Below are 15,668 nucleotides of genomic sequence, written 5' to 3'. Positions count from 1 at the left end.
CAGGCTCAGTAGTTGTGGTTCACGGGCTTAGCTGTTCTGCGGCATGTGGGATCTTCCTGGACCAGGGCTTGAACCCCTGTCCCCTGCATTGGCAGGCGGATTCTTAACCACTGCGCCACCAGGGAAGCCCATGACTGTCTTAACTTTAATACCCAGGCAGCAAGCACAGTGATCACTGGGTTGGTTCTGAAAAGAAATTCGCCTGGCTAAAGTACTATACCTGTTGCTTAGTACATTCCAGTGAGCATAGAGCAGTTTCTCAGCCTCAGCACAATTGATGTTTCGGGCTGGATAATCCTTTGTTGTGGGGCTGCCTGTGAATTGTAGGATGCTTAGGAGCATCCCTGGCCTCTGCCTTCTAGGTGCCAGTAGCATGTCAGTTGTGACAACCAAAAATGTCTCCAGAGATTGGCAGATGTCCCCTTAGGGGCAAAATTTCCCCCAGTTGAGAACCACTGGCATAAGAACCAATGTTACCACCGTAGGTCAAACTTGAGTTTTCTTTCCCTGTCTTCTCTCTTCTGTTCTACGGAAAGTTGCTTATGACCAGGGAAATTTTAGCGTATGTATACTCTATCTCAGGGTAAAAAGTTGTTGGATAATTGGTTATATATACAAAATTATCAACTTGCTACCCACTTGCAATATTGCATAGATAATAAAATGCTTTTAGTCAACTTTATGTAATGGTCTAATTAGAGTATATATAATTGGAAGTCTAATTTACAATAAGGCTATTAGAATCTTTGTGATTAGGTACTTATTTGTACAAGGGGAACATTAGAATGGCACCTCAAAATTTGCTTCTCCTGTACTATTTGTACTTAATTGGTGTTGCCTCTGTAATGTGCCCATCATCCTTTGCCAGAAGAGCATAAATATACAAAATATCTGTTTGAAGAGGATTTGGTTTTTTTGTTCTGGGCTTTCAAAAAATGTTTTGTTTTTTTTTTTTTAATTAGAAATGATAACGTCGATTAAAGTAAAAGTCACCATTAAGTAGTAAATAAATAATAAGTAAATAAACTCATTGAAACTGTTTGCTATGCGTATTTTTTTAATTAAACAATATCATGTAGATAATGTTCTTTAACCTTTTTTAAAACAACGTAGTGTGGATATCTTTCAATGCATACATGATTTTTTTATGTCTACATAGTGTTCGAGACAAAATTTTCCCTCTCTCCATGTTTTTTATGGAAGTAATCCAGTCCCATGGTTTCAAAAAATAAACTGTGTATAGGACTAATAATATACAAAAATTATTTAGTTTGCTTCATTTAAGACTTGAACTGGGCAAGGATAGTACAGTGTCACATGTAGTAGAAGAAACACTATAGCTGACATTCTAATTCTCTTGTAGACATAAGTGAACACAACAAAATTTGCTGAAATACAGAGCTTTCACACTTGTGAACTTTTATCCCCAGCATCCAATACAGTGTCTGGAACATAATAAGCTTTGATATATTTGTTGAATAAATGAAAAATAATATTTTGTCTAGGTCTGGAGTATATGCACTTGGTTTTCTTTCCAGGGTCCTGTAATGCCAGGGAGTCATTCAGTGGAAAGATTTGTAATAGAAGAGAATCTTCACTGCATCGTTAAGTCCCACTGGAAGGAAAGGAAGACTTGGTAAGATGCTTTTCATGGTACTTTTACTAGAGTGGAGAAAAAGTAGCAATCTTGATGATTTAGTAAGAGCAAAATGTACGTTAAGAGTAAGAAAATCTTCCTCTCTTCCTGATGCCCTGTCTTGCTAAGACCGATCTCTAAAACACTTGATTTGCTTTCTGGAGGCACTTCACCCTCAAATAGTACTCTCCTGGATGCTGTATAGTACTATAGTGCTTTATAGTAATATGCATATGATGCCTGCTCTTTTGTGTGGATATTTGCCATGTGCTCTGGACAAATTAACTTGAATGGCAAGCTGTTTTTGGTATGAATGTTGTGGGAATAAATGAATACTAATCGTTTTGCTGTTTCCTAGCAGTTAGACATCAAGCTTTGGAAAAGTTTATTTTTAATATTTTCTGAAACCTTGGAAAGTTTTGGTTTAGATCTTAAAATGGAAAGGAATATAGTATTTTGGGAATGGTTTACCTTAGAAAACATTTTAAGTTAGTAGATCTGAGTATACTTCCTTACTATTATTACTTACATTCCTTTTGATCTTTCAAGGAGTTTTGCATGCATTAAAGAGCTTCCTTATGGTAGACAAAATAATCTGTGCTGTAGTTAAGTGAAGTAACTGAAATCTAGAACATTTCAGAAAAGATTTCCTTTATATCTACATACACTGTTTTTGAAACTGCTTATTTGGTTTTTCATATATCTGTGTGTACTCATTAAACTTAAATTACACTTTTTATAGTGCTGCACAGCTAGTGAGTTATCCTGGGAAGAACAAGATCCCCTTGAACTACCACATAGTTGAGGTATGCATTCCAAATGGAGCTTGTTTCTAAGTTTCAGAATCTTTCTGTTGACTGTAAAGTGTAATCTACTCTTGGCCTTTTTGTTGTTCTTGCTACTTGGCAGGTGCTGAAAATTAATAGAGAAGAGAGGAAATTGCTTTCAGTTTTGGAGCTCTGTTAGCCATGTTAGTAAAGAGAAAAGAGGAGGTTAAGCCCAGTGTACAAATGGAATTTTGAGTTGCCTATAATTTATTTATATATTGATAGTATATCTTCATTCATGAATAGTTATCATGGATAATGTAAGTTACCTCTAACTCTGTCAATACATTGTCCACTTAACAGATGTATAAGAGGCTTAAATACTTTAAAATATTGTATTCTTTAGGCAGATAACCCATCCTTAACTGTGTTTATCTGGCCTCTTATTACTAGCATACCCCTGACTAGTGTATTATTTCCTGTATCACAGGTTAGGGATAAGTAGGAATCCTTATTTATTCTTAGAAATCAAAAGAGCCAGTTGTTTTGGAAGTGGAAAAAAATAGATAATGCTTTTGATTCCATATGAAGTCATACAGAAGAATGATATTAGTAGCGTAGTTGAACACCTTGTAGAGATTTATTTCCCAAAAAACAGTGTTTTCACTTGACACGTGGGTCAAACTGTCAATTGCATTATTCATCTATGTTAAACTACTCAAAGTGAGCATAATTATGTATCATTTGATTCACTTTTTATTCATACTATACCTATGTACTTCCTTAGAAATGCTGCATCTGTTCTCTTTATAGAACTTGAGAGTGTGCTTAGGCTATGAACTTGACTCACTGACATGTCAATTGAAATGCAAAACATAAGTCATATTTTTAAATCTGCAAAATGTGTAGAAATTCATACAAAAGTGTGGGAGATGGGAATGAGAAGAAGGAATGCAGACCAGGCTCTAGAAGTCGAGGTAGATGGTCCACAAATTATATAAGGAGGATGGAAACAAGTTTGTGAACAAGAGCATGGCAAAAAAGTCTTGGAATACCAAGAATATAGTAACAGTGTAGAATGAGTTAACTATCTTCTATTCCCATCCTCCGAGTCTACAAAGGACTTTTACTTCTTATAGGAATGAAACTCTGGTGGATCTGTGAGTCCCCAGTAAACTGTACCTCCCTGAATTAACTCTGATACTTCCAGAGTTGAAATTGGACAGTTCTCTGGAAATATCAACTAAGCATTAATTTTTGCATATTCTTATTTGATTGAGTTATAGAGATAAGAAATCTTCATTACAGTATTCAATTGTAGATCTTTGTGTTTTAAAGAGCATAATTTTAAAGGTTAAAAAGTAATTTTTTTATTATGAATACCATAGAGTTAGAGTTTAGAACATTGAGGTGTTTCTAATAGTAGAAGTGTGTCGATAGCTGTTGAATTGAGTTCTGACTTGTGATTCCTTTGTAGGTGATATTTGCAGAGCTGTTTCAACTTCCAGCACCCCCTCACATTGATGTGATGTACACAACACTTCTCATTGAACTGTGTAAACTTCAGCCTGGCTCTCTACCCCAAGTTGTATCCTTTCCTTTGTTTTTTTTGTTTGTTTGTTTTTTTATAAATTTATTTATTTTTGGCTGCGTTGAGTCTTCACTGCTGTGCATGGGCTTTCTCTAGTTGCGGTGAGCAGGGGCTACTCTTTGTTGTGGTGCGCGGGCTTCTCATTGCGGTGGCTTCTCTTGTTGCAGAGCACGGGCTCTAGGCGCACGGGCTTCAGTAGTTGTAGCTCGCGGGCTCTAGAGCACAGGCTCAGTAGTTGTGGCGCACGGGCTTAGTTGCTCCACGGCATGTGGGATCTTCCTGGACCGGGCTCGAACCCGTGTCCCCTGCATTGGCAGGCGGATTCTTAACCACTGCGCCACCAGGGAAGCCCCCTTTCCTTTGTTTTTAATGTACTCTCTTTGGCCTGACTTTAAGAGATTATTAAATATTTCTGCTTGTGGGTTTAAATCACTTCATGAAAACAGTTTGGCATTTCTTTAAAAGTTAAACGTTACGTGTACTATACAATCCAGCCATTCTGCTCTGGAGTATTTACCCAAGAGAATTAATGTTCATAACTTTATTTGTAATAACCCAAAACTGGAAACAATCCAAATATCCATCAATACATGAATGGATAAGTAAATTTTGTTACAGCTATACAGTGGAATACTACTCAGTAATAAAAAAAGGACAAATTTTCAATGCAGGCAGCAACATGAATGAATTGCAAAATAATTATATTGAATAAAAGGTGCCAAACAAATATGAATTCATACTATATGATACCATTTACACAAAATCCTAGAAAATGCAAAGTAATATAGTGACAGCAGTCCAATATTTGCTTGGGGGCATAAATGAGGGGAAGAAGGGAGAATGGATTACAAAAGAGCATGGGGAACTTTTGGAGATGATGTAAATGTTCATTTTCTCGATTTCACGGGTGTATACACATCAAATGTACATCATTGATACCTCAAAGATCAATTACTTGAAACGAAGCTCAGCATTATTAGTCATTATATAGACTTCAAGAAATGTTATTTATTTTTTCTATCACAGCTTATTTTCAAGGAGAGTATAGTTTTCCTTATCCTGAAATCCACAGCTTGCACAGGCAACTGAAATGTTATACATGCGTTTGGACACGATGAATACTACATGCGTAGACAGGTATAGTAATTGCCTTATTTCTGTACTGAGTGTTAGCTTCTGCTCCCTGTACTTTATAAAAGAATTTGATCAGGAAAACATTCGCCTTCTTAAGAATTTCCAAGTTGGTTTTTCTTTCTTGCCTCCCCCAAATAATCCTTTATATAATAAAACTCATAATTGTTATAACATTACACTTTTTAGTTTAATTTTCAATATGAAACAATGCCCATACTGAGGTTTTCTTTAATTGCATTGTTTGGTTCTTTGGTATGTATGGTTACACTTTTCCCTCTGTAATTGGGTAGGTAAGCTTTTAAAATAGGCTTTATGCTAACCTATATGTAGAAGCAGAGTCTAATACTGTATATTTGTGTTTATATAATATATATGTATTTTTGTTTATGAATAGTATCTGCTTCTGAAATAATTAGCTACTATGTAACTACAGCTCCAAGACTCAGTTTATACAAAAGGCCACATTGGATTTTTATAGCTGTGGTAATTTCATACCCGTTGTCGTCTGCTGGGTGAGGTCTGTGTACTACCTTTATTAGCTGGTGTTCTCTCTTCTGTCAGTTTTCCAAAGTAGATCAGGACAGATATTGAACATTTTCCATAATCTGTCTTGTCTACTGTTCAAATGCGATATTTGAAAATTATCAGTAAAGGCTATCCTGTGTCGTTGACCTATTTATTATCTTGAGTAATTTTAATGACTGAAATTATAGATACATGAGGGATGTGCTTTAAGAAGGTGTCTGCTGTGTTTTTTTCCCAGTCTAATTAATAAACCATCAGTTGTGCTGGGCATCCCAATTATGCCATTCATTCAGCAAGTGTTCATTGGGCTCTTAAAAATTTCACAATGTTATACAGTCTACTAAGGTGATCCCTATCTAGGCAGAGAGATTAGATGTGTTAAGAGAAAAGGGGGCTTTGATGGTATATTTTGTTGTTTGTGGTGAAAGGGTGTGGCATGATGATGAGAGACTGTACTTTGGCTCGTCCATTTATAAAACGTTTTTAATCTTTTTTATTTTTGCACCTCACACCTCTGTTTCGTTGTCAGTTAAATGGGGAATATAATACATTCCTCAGAAGTTATTGTGAGAATTAAATTATATAAACATATATAAGGTACTTGATATAAAACAGGCACTTGAATCATATCTATTATTCACTTAAAAAGGATAGCACTGTTAGGAGAAGTGAGATTGGGGACTGTTACTTTTTGAAGTAGAAGGTGAGTTACAGGATTTGCACAGAAAGGGGTAACTGGCAGGAGAAAGTACAGCTGTAGGTAGGGGGGAAATAGGGTTTTGTCTGAAGGCTTATGTAAGTTCCTGTTATAAATTGCAACCATTCATCCTTTTCTGTCCCCCCCCACCCCACTTCTCTGTATAGGTTTATTAACTGGTTTTCCCATCATCTAAGTAACTTCCAGTTCCGTTGGAGCTGGGAAGATTGGTAAGCAGTGTTATGTACATTATATCTTTCTTCTCTCTACAGTCTACCATTTTTTTTAAAAGTTAATATTTAAAACTATAATATAAAAGCAATCTTCTTCACGGTCTGAAAGATTTAGGGTTTTTTGATATGTATATAAATGTAATAATTTAGGTAGAAGGGAACTATTTGTAGCTAAGTACAAGTTAGGTATAGGTGCAGATCACGTGTAAGAACTTATAAAACTATATTTCCTCATTAGGTCAGATTGTCTTACTCAAGATCCAGAAAGTCCCAAACCAAAGTTTGTAAGAGAAGTTCTAGAAAAATGTATGAGGTAAGTTCTTTGAGTTTTCTCCTTGGCTTAGGTCTTCTAATTTCTGTGGGGGTATTTTTCCCTTCTCTGTATTTGTGATGTATGTCTAGAATATTATTTTTAAAATCCAAGTACCTACCTCTCTTCCCTTTCAGTTTGTAATCAAGATTTAGGCTGAAAAACTTGGGCAACCATGCCATCTGGACTCTATGTGAATTAAGCCAATAAGGTTTTTTTGTCAAATAGACTTTGAAAAAATGTCAAATTTCAGGAAAATTGCCAAAATAGAGCTCTGTATCGTGTTCATCTAGATTCCCTAGTTAACATTTTACTACATTTGTTCTAATGTCCTAGTCCTTTTTCCCTCTCTGTATATGTAATCTACCCTTTATATTGGTTTTTTTCTGAACCCTTTGAAAACAAGTTGCAGATATGATGTCCAAGCATCCTTTAATGGTCGGTTGTATATTTCCTCAAAACAAAAACACTCTCCTACATGACCAGCATACAGCTCTCCAAATCAGGAAATGAGCTCTGATACAGTAATACCACTATACGATACACAAATGCTGCTGAAATTTTGCTAACCATCCCAACAATGTCTTTTCCCTTTCTGGTCCAGAATTCTTGGATAGAACATGTGTAGCATTTAGTTGTCATTTTCTTCAGTCAATCTTGAACAGCTATTATTCTTTCTCTATCTTTCATGTCCTTGTCAGTTTTAAAGAATGTAGGCCTTACTTTGTTGTGTTGCCTTGATGTGCCCTCATGACTTAAGTCTTGCATTGTCCCACCACTAGAGATGTTAACCTTGATTACATGGCCATGTCAGGCTTCTCTAACTTAAATTCACCGTTTTTCCCTTTGTAGTTGATTAATATTTTTTGGGAAATACTCTGAGGTTACAGTCACATCCTGTTCTTCATCAGACCTCCACTGACAGCTTGTACTTTTATCTGTCACCACTGTGGTAATTGCCAAGTGATGATTCTCTTTGTCTATTATTCTCTCTACATTTATTAGTTGGCATTCTACTGTAAGAAAGAGCTTTCCTTTTTCACCCATTTATTTATTAATTCCTGTGTTTATGTATCAGTAGGGACTATTTCATTCAGTGGGTTCTAATTCATTACTGTCATTATTAATTTTGATGCTCAAATTGTCCCTGATTTGTCCATTGGGAGTCCCTTGTGGCTCCTGTGTCCTTTTTTTTTCTTCTTTAATGTCCCCCTCCATTCATTGAGCATTTCCTTATTTCTGGCACAAGATGTTCCAGGCTTATCTTGTGTTTCCTTGCCCCTTCCCTGGAATCATCTATTTATTCAAGGAGCCCAAGTTTCTTTTAGCGGAGCATGGTACTTAGGAAGCAAGGTCTGGACACTTGATGTGCTTGTTGCTATTGGGGTGTCATTGGTTCTAGGCCCTCTGGATGGACAAGGGTAGTGAATATATTTCTGCACACATACACACACACACACACACACACACACACACACACACACACATACAGATATCTGTAACTATTTTTATATCCACTTAGATGTGTGTATCCCTCCAATTCCAACCAAACATCTCATTTTTTTCCTAGCCTTCCCCTTTGCCATGATTTGTAAATACCTTTGCAGGCATTAAGAAACTTGGTTCCCATTAGTCTCAATAAGTATTTATTTGCTGCAGTATAACCAGTCTCCCAACCATACAAACTGTTTCCTCTACCTCATCCCACCCCACCATCACCACCCCACATACCTGGCCTCCAGGCTTGTGGACCCAGTGGCCCACATCTCAGTGCAAACCAGTAAGTTTTGAAGAAGGCCTGAGTTCTGGTGCTGGCCTAGACAACAGTTTGAAAGACTTGTCCCCTTTTATTTCTTGGTTGTCACCTGAGTCCAGGGTGTTGGGAGATTGTGACCTTCTGGGTAAGTTGGATGTTACTGAAGAATGGAACTGATGAATGATATTTTCTGAGGCTCTTATTTTTATTGTAGGTTGTCTTACCATCAGCGTATATTAGATATTGTCCCTCCTACCTTCTCAACTCTATGTCCTGCAAACCCAACCTGCATTTACAAGTATGGAGATGAAAGTAGCAGTAAGTAATAAAACAAATCCTGTTTTTAAAAGGTACTAATGCAAGTATTCTCTTAAGTCAGTTATCTAAGGTGGAGAAAGTGAACTTTTTCTCTTCTTGGGTTTGTATTTTCTGTTTGAAAGGTGATTTCTCACTAACCTCTATTGTTTTATTTGCTGACATCATTTTGAAGGTTTATTATGATTTACTTAGTTATTACTGGCTTGTTACTTTTTTCTTTTAATATTGTTTATAATGTTATATCCATGACATTATTTTAAATGTTGCTAAGTATAGCAAGATGAATTTATAGCCAGAACTTAATAAAATGAAAATATGTTTGTCATGGCAATGGAGATTATTTGAACTGATTAACATCTGGTAACAGTTCAGGTGTGGGAACACAGGTGCATATAGACTATATTTTGACCCGCAGTATGCCTCTAGAAGTAAATTCTTAAACATGCTTTTCTTACTTTTTGGTCACATCATTTCTGAGGTTGCACTATAAATCGGGAGGGGGCTATATAATTTGATATGCCATTTTGTGCTTTACACTTAATGAAGGTAAGGTTGTACATTGGTGAGCACTGGTAGAGAGTTAGGTGTGGAGTTTCCAAGTTAGTCTTTTCACATGGCACCGAACACAGCTCCTCCATGAGCCTTCCACTTCGTGTTGTGTAGCAGTTCTTTGCATCTTGAAACTCACTCCTCTCCCTTGCCTTCTCATATTGCACCCCTGGTTCTCCACCTGCACCTCACACTACACCTGTTTTCCTTGAAATAAACTCAGTTGTTTCCAATGCTAAGTACATTTCCTATGTTACTATGTCACTTATTCCTTAAAACAACTCTGAGAAATAGGTATGTTTATTATACGAATTTTACAATGAGGAAATGGCTTCAAAGAGGTAAAGCCACAGTGAGATTGCTTCTGAGTGGTAAAGCCCAGAGTCAGATACTGAGCAGCCCCGCTCTTGACCACTGTCTTTTCCTGAAAAAGCAAAGCTTGATGTGGTACTTGTAAGTGCCAAGTTTTGATTTCTGCTTTGTACTGGCTCAGAGAACCATAAGATACAGTCTTTGATATCAGAGAGTTCAGACTTTTGTTGAACACTGAGCTTTCTTTTTTTCCATAGAAATAACTCAGCCTAACACTTAAGGCCCTCCTGTCATTCCTACTTTATGATTTGTCAGTTCTTCTCAAACGAACCTCCACTCCAGCCAGGCCCACTTCTTTTTATTTTTTCTATGCTTCTCTTTCTTGCGTTTGCCTTTGTGCCATTATCCCATTCTAGAAAGCCCTTTCTGTTAAGCCCTTTCTGTTCTCTGATTCCTGTTCTCTTTCCAGGGTCTAGCCCAAGCTCCAGTCTTTTAAATATTTTTTTAACCTTTAGCAAGCCAGTTTTGTGTTGCTCTCTGGCTACTTCTTATGTGAATATCTTGGTTTTCCACCTAGAATGTAGACGTCACAGTGGCAGAGGATTCTTTTTTTCTTCACTTATTTTCTCTCCCACTTTCAAGAAAAGCACACAGCACATGTGACCTGTTGTAATTGACTTTATTCATTCCAAGTGCTTAGTAACTCATATTCTACGTCAGAATTGCTTTTTTGTTACCTCTTTGTCTACCTTACATTAAAAGTAGTTGCTCTGGTGATGCCATACAGTATATACTAGTACAAATTTAATACAGTAAGGACTCAACAGATATTAACCACCAGTAAACATGTGGAGTCAAAGCACATGAGCATCTGGCTTATGGAGATTCAAGTGTGTGGACTCAGCAAAAGAGTAAAGCAAAAAATCTGTCTTAAGTTGGCAGCCTTCACGTTGTTCAAACCCAAATTTAGTTTCCACTGTCTTAGGGAAAGGGAGGAGGAAGGGTACACTGACCAAAATGAAAGAGAATACATTGATTCTCAGCTTTTCAGCTTACAAAGGCCTAGGGATTTGAGGACTGTCAAGGGACAGCTGCAGCTGTGTCCCCTCACCCTCATCCCTGAGGAAGATCAGTACCCCCTCATACTCTGAATTTCAGTTAGCTCCCTGTTCTTAAGGAAGTATCGAGGCAAGAATTACCTCTTATGCTTTATTTTAGGTGAAAAACCATTGCCCTATTAAATGAAACTTTCACATGTGGTTATCTTTATACAGAATAAATATTGATCTTAGAATAAAGAGTACTCTATTTTAAAAGAAAAGAATTTTTTTTTTAAGTTTCTCGGTTATTTAACTAATTGCAACAATAGTCTTAAAACCTGATCTACTCTTCTCCCCATTCTGTGCTTAGACTCTCTTCCTGGACATTCGGTTGCCCTCTGTTTAGCTGTTGCCTTTAAAAGTAAAGCAACCAATGATGAAATCTTCAGCATTCTGAAAGATGTACCAAATCCTAACCAGGATGACGATGATGGTAAGGGAATTAAATATTTCTTGAATGGAACTCTGTATGGGCCATGTTAAAAGTATAAACATAATTTTCTTAAATCTCATGGGATACTCATAAAGCAATATATTTGTTTGGCCTGTCCAGCCTGTCCATTGTTCCCAGAACCCAGCTATCTTCTCCCTTAAACATTCCCTGTTTTCACTTTAGAGAGTTTCCTGTCCAGAAAGACTTGGTATATTATAAAGTTGGATGTTCTCTCCAAATTAAACTATAAGTTTATCATCAACAGATAAGACAGAAAGCGATGAGAGGGACTTGCTTTTATCTCATATTAAAACATCTTGAAAATTACAATAACTAAAACAAAAAAATCAGTAAAAGAGATGAAAAGTCTACTGGGACAACTAGGTTAACCATTTGTGGGGGGGGCGGGTTTTGTTAGATGTGTTACATAATGACGTGCACAGAAAAATGACGCAATCAGAACATTAATGGTGTTTGGGTTGTTATTGGGATTTTGTTTGTTTAGATTTTTTAAGAAACTTGTATTTTGATGTTAGAGAAAATGCATTTAGAAAGTATAATTCAAAATGATGGTGTTAAATTTAGACATTCTCAGACATCTTAGGAAATAGACCTAACTGTTAAGGGCTTACTGTATTTTTTTCTTTTACTATATTTATTATCTTGCCACCATGTAGAGAGATAAGAACAAGGAAATCTATGTGGTATTTGTAAAAAGAAATGGATCATACAGATGAAATAGGGAAACAATCCCAAAAAACTTAAGAATTAAGATTATGCTTAGTTTTATATTTTGAGTATTTGAAATCAGTGATAGTCTTTCATCATCTATTAGTACTCAAAGACATTGCTTGAATGTCTCACTTGGTATTTGGATGTGAGTGTGCCATCTGTTTAGCAATTCAGGTGAGGGACCAAAAAATTAAACATTTTCCTAACTCTCTTACTGTGGGCTATTTTTCAGATGAAGGATTCAGCTTTAACCCATTGAAAATAGAGGTCTTTGTACAGACTCTGCTACACTTAGCGGCCAAGTCATTCAGTCACTCCTTCAGTGCTCTTGCAAAGTAAGTACAACAAGAACACACATGCTATCTTGAGGGTTTAGAACTTTGTTCGGTGAACACCAATGGCATACTAATTTTTACCTAAAATTATTGACTGTGAAGATCTTAATAACAGTATTATCATATAATTTGATACAGTGGGTTTTGGTTTGTGGTAGCTAAAATCCCCATCCTATGGCTCCTGTCAGTCTGTTAGCACAGTTTGCATGTATATATATTCAATAGAATGTACATTTTTTCATATAGACCTTTAGAGAAACAAGTGAAAAACCTGAGTCCATAGGACAGTCATATATACAGTCAAGAAGTTTCCACTTTGGGACTTCCCTGGTGGCACAGTGGTTAAGAATCCACCTACCAATGCAGGAGACGCAGGTTCGATCCCTGGTCCGGGAAGATCCCACATGTCGCAGAGCAGCTAAGCCCATGTGCCACAACTACTGGGCCTGTGCTCTAGAGCCTGCAAGCCACAGCTACTGAGCCCATGCACTTAGAGCCCGTGTTCCGCAACAAGAGAAGCCACCACAATGAGAAGCCCACTCGCCACAACTAGAGAAAGCACACACACAGCAACACAGCCATCCATCCATCAATCAATCAATAAATAAATTTCTTTAAGCATCTTCCTAAAAAATGGTTAGCAGAAGTGAGAGCCAGCTACATTCTTAGGAGCCACCCAAAGGTTGGCATCTAAAGACAGAACTTTCTAACTCGTCCTACAGTCCAAATGAAGAAAGAACATATATTCCTTCAGTTGAGAAGAGAAACTAGACTCCTCACCCCATCTCAACTTTCAAGTCTCTATATGACTCGCAGGGTTCTCACAGAAGGCACAGTCAGAATACTGCACCTGTGTTTGGAGACAGTTCCTTAGCCCTCATCTATTCTTAGATACACAGTGAACTATAGTCCTAGGCTAATGATAGTATATTGTAATTTTCCTAAGATTTTATGACAAATTCCATACAAACTGTGAATTCCTAATCATACCTTTTATATCCTTAATGGTTAACGTTTGGTTATTTTGCATTTATATATTGCGCTGTAAACTGAGTAACACTGTGAAGGCTTTGAAAATATTAAAATGCTTATTAATAAGTTTATATGTGGTATTTTTCCCCCACTGTCAAAAGGTTTCATGAAGTCTTCAAAACCCTAGCTGAAAGTGATGAAGGAAAATTACATGTTCTAAGAGTCATGTTTGAGGTCTGGCGGAACCATCCACAGGTAAAAACTATTTAAGACGTATTGAAGTGCTGACTGTACAGGTATAAAAATAAGGCAGTTAATACCATTGTTTTAGTTTGCAGAACATGAAATTTGACTCTGCCTATAGAATAGTTTTTAAATCTGTAATTTTAGTGCTATGAAAAAGTAATGATGTTTGAATCATTCTTTAAAGAGCAATTGTTATGATTTGGTTTGGTATTATAATATCTCAACACATTTTAAGTACTTAATAAGAACGCTTATTTCTTGGAAGGTTCTCCAGTTGGGTAGGAAATAATTATCTAGTCTAGCCAGTTTCTAAAAAACAAGCTCCAGATTTGTCAAATCTTGATACACTATTATCATACCATGTGTTATAAAGAGGCATTAAAATAAATTTCAGAGTTATATTAAGACTTCTGTGATAAAACTATCTTGTATTTTTAAATTTTAAGATTCGATGGAAATTATATATTTTGTATATATCATCTAAAATTTAAAGGAACATTTTTAAGTGTTAATATTCAGAGTTTTTCTTTTTGCTCAATCTCTGTGTTCTTGTATTCTTACAGTAAGTACCAGAGCCAAGCAGAAGGCAAATTAAATCTTAAGACCTAATGGTTAAATTGTTCAGTTCCATAGCCACTGAAAATGAATTTCATTTTTGTAGCAGTGGAATTATCGTGGCCTACATGTAAGTGTGATTTACCCTAATAATTTCTTTTCTCTGATTGTAGATGATTGCTGTACTAGTAGATAAGATGATTCGTACACAGATTGTTGACTGTGCTGCAGTAGCAAATTGGATCTTCTCTTCAGAACTATCTCGTGACTTTACTAGGTAATACAGATTATTTTACAAAGTTCCTGTTCTCTAAGAATTAGTTCACATGTGGTCCCTTATACATGAGCTCCAAATTCTGGTCCAAACCAGGTTGATATTAATATAATGGTCCAATCTGGTAGGATTGGACTTGGCAGAGATTCTTGCACAATGGAAATCCACACAACCAGTCCAGTTGCAGTGTTTCTTAGGGACACACGTAAGTTGAATTAGGATTCAACCAATCAAGTAGAAATGCTTATAAAGGATCCAGACTATTGGGAGTGAAGATCAGGCTGTATGTCAGGGTCTCAACTAGACAATGGGACATGGGCAGGAGTTCCAGCTCCACTGGGGACCTGAAATGCACTGCAGGAACTGGTAGAAATCACAGTCTGTCATAGATTACACATCATGGAGGGATCGAGGAAAGCCTGGTGGGCACCTGAATGCCTCTGGGGGAGGGAGGTCTCACCTCAGTCATAAAAGTCCTAGATTTAATACACAGAAGATTCATTCTAGACTCATTCCTCCTAAAGGAAAGATAGACTTTTCATTAAGCTTGGTTCTTATACATGAAGTTGAGTCCATAGGCTTTGTAACTGATCAGGACTGGGACAGCAAGAGTTGACACAAAACAGGAAAAAAAGGAAAATTACTTGCAAAAACATAAATATCTATCACAACCTTTATCCTCTTCATTGTATGTTATTGGCAGAGGACACTAGTCTGAGAAACTGAATCCTTAGGGTGAAGGAATGTGGTCTAAGGTTATCATACCAGCCAAGTAGGTACTCACAAATGAAGGCAACATCAGACCATTCTCAGATTTGCAAAATCTCAGAAAACTGACAACTCAAGTATGTGTTAGCCATTATCCTGAATGATTTACATCTGCAACTCTAACTCTGCAAAGCCTTCCCTGACCACCCCTTCCAGAGTTAAAGTACTCTGCTCTTTTATCCTATCTGCTAACATTCTAGACCTTGAGTTTTATGAAATGATTGGTTTATTATCTTCCACTTAAACTGTCATCATCCAGATCAAAATGTGTAGAAAGAAGTACTCTTCTGTGCTGTATATCCTGGGGTTAGGAGACCAAATGTATAGACATACAAGCAGTTAAAAGAAGCTACTTAAAAAGCACATGCATATTTATGCAACAAACATTTAAAGCACTTACAGGTGATCCTGGTATTTGAGCAATT

General features: G+C 36.7%; 1 protein-coding gene across 4 annotated transcripts in view; it reads left to right on the top strand.

Annotated features, from left to right (window-relative positions):
• Nucleotides 1-15,668, top strand: part of NCBP1 (nuclear cap binding protein subunit 1) — a 41,041-nt gene that overhangs the window by 20,553 nt on the left and 4,820 nt on the right. For all 4 annotated transcript variants that reach the window (XM_082468628.1, XM_082468630.1, XM_082468629.1 and 1 more), the window contains 11 exons: nucleotides 1,539-1,636; nucleotides 2,379-2,442; nucleotides 3,881-3,991; nucleotides 5,067-5,131; nucleotides 6,518-6,580; nucleotides 6,822-6,896; nucleotides 8,864-8,967; nucleotides 11,239-11,361; nucleotides 12,326-12,428; nucleotides 13,562-13,655; nucleotides 14,375-14,478. In XM_082468628.1, the coding sequence (XP_082324754.1) occupies nucleotides 1,539-1,636; nucleotides 2,379-2,442; nucleotides 3,881-3,991; nucleotides 5,067-5,131; nucleotides 6,518-6,580; nucleotides 6,822-6,896; nucleotides 8,864-8,967; nucleotides 11,239-11,361; nucleotides 12,326-12,428; nucleotides 13,562-13,655; nucleotides 14,375-14,478 (1,004 nt within the window). The remainder of the gene's footprint in view (nucleotides 1-1,538; nucleotides 1,637-2,378; nucleotides 2,443-3,880; nucleotides 3,992-5,066; nucleotides 5,132-6,517; nucleotides 6,581-6,821; nucleotides 6,897-8,863; nucleotides 8,968-11,238; nucleotides 11,362-12,325; nucleotides 12,429-13,561; nucleotides 13,656-14,374; nucleotides 14,479-15,668) is intronic.

This window comes from Balaenoptera physalus (assembly GCF_965194825.1).
Source record: "Balaenoptera physalus genome assembly, chromosome: 7".
Classification (NCBI taxonomy): domain Eukaryota; kingdom Metazoa; phylum Chordata; class Mammalia; order Artiodactyla; family Balaenopteridae; genus Balaenoptera; species Balaenoptera physalus.
This window is presented reverse-complemented; position numbering and strand designations above follow the sequence as displayed.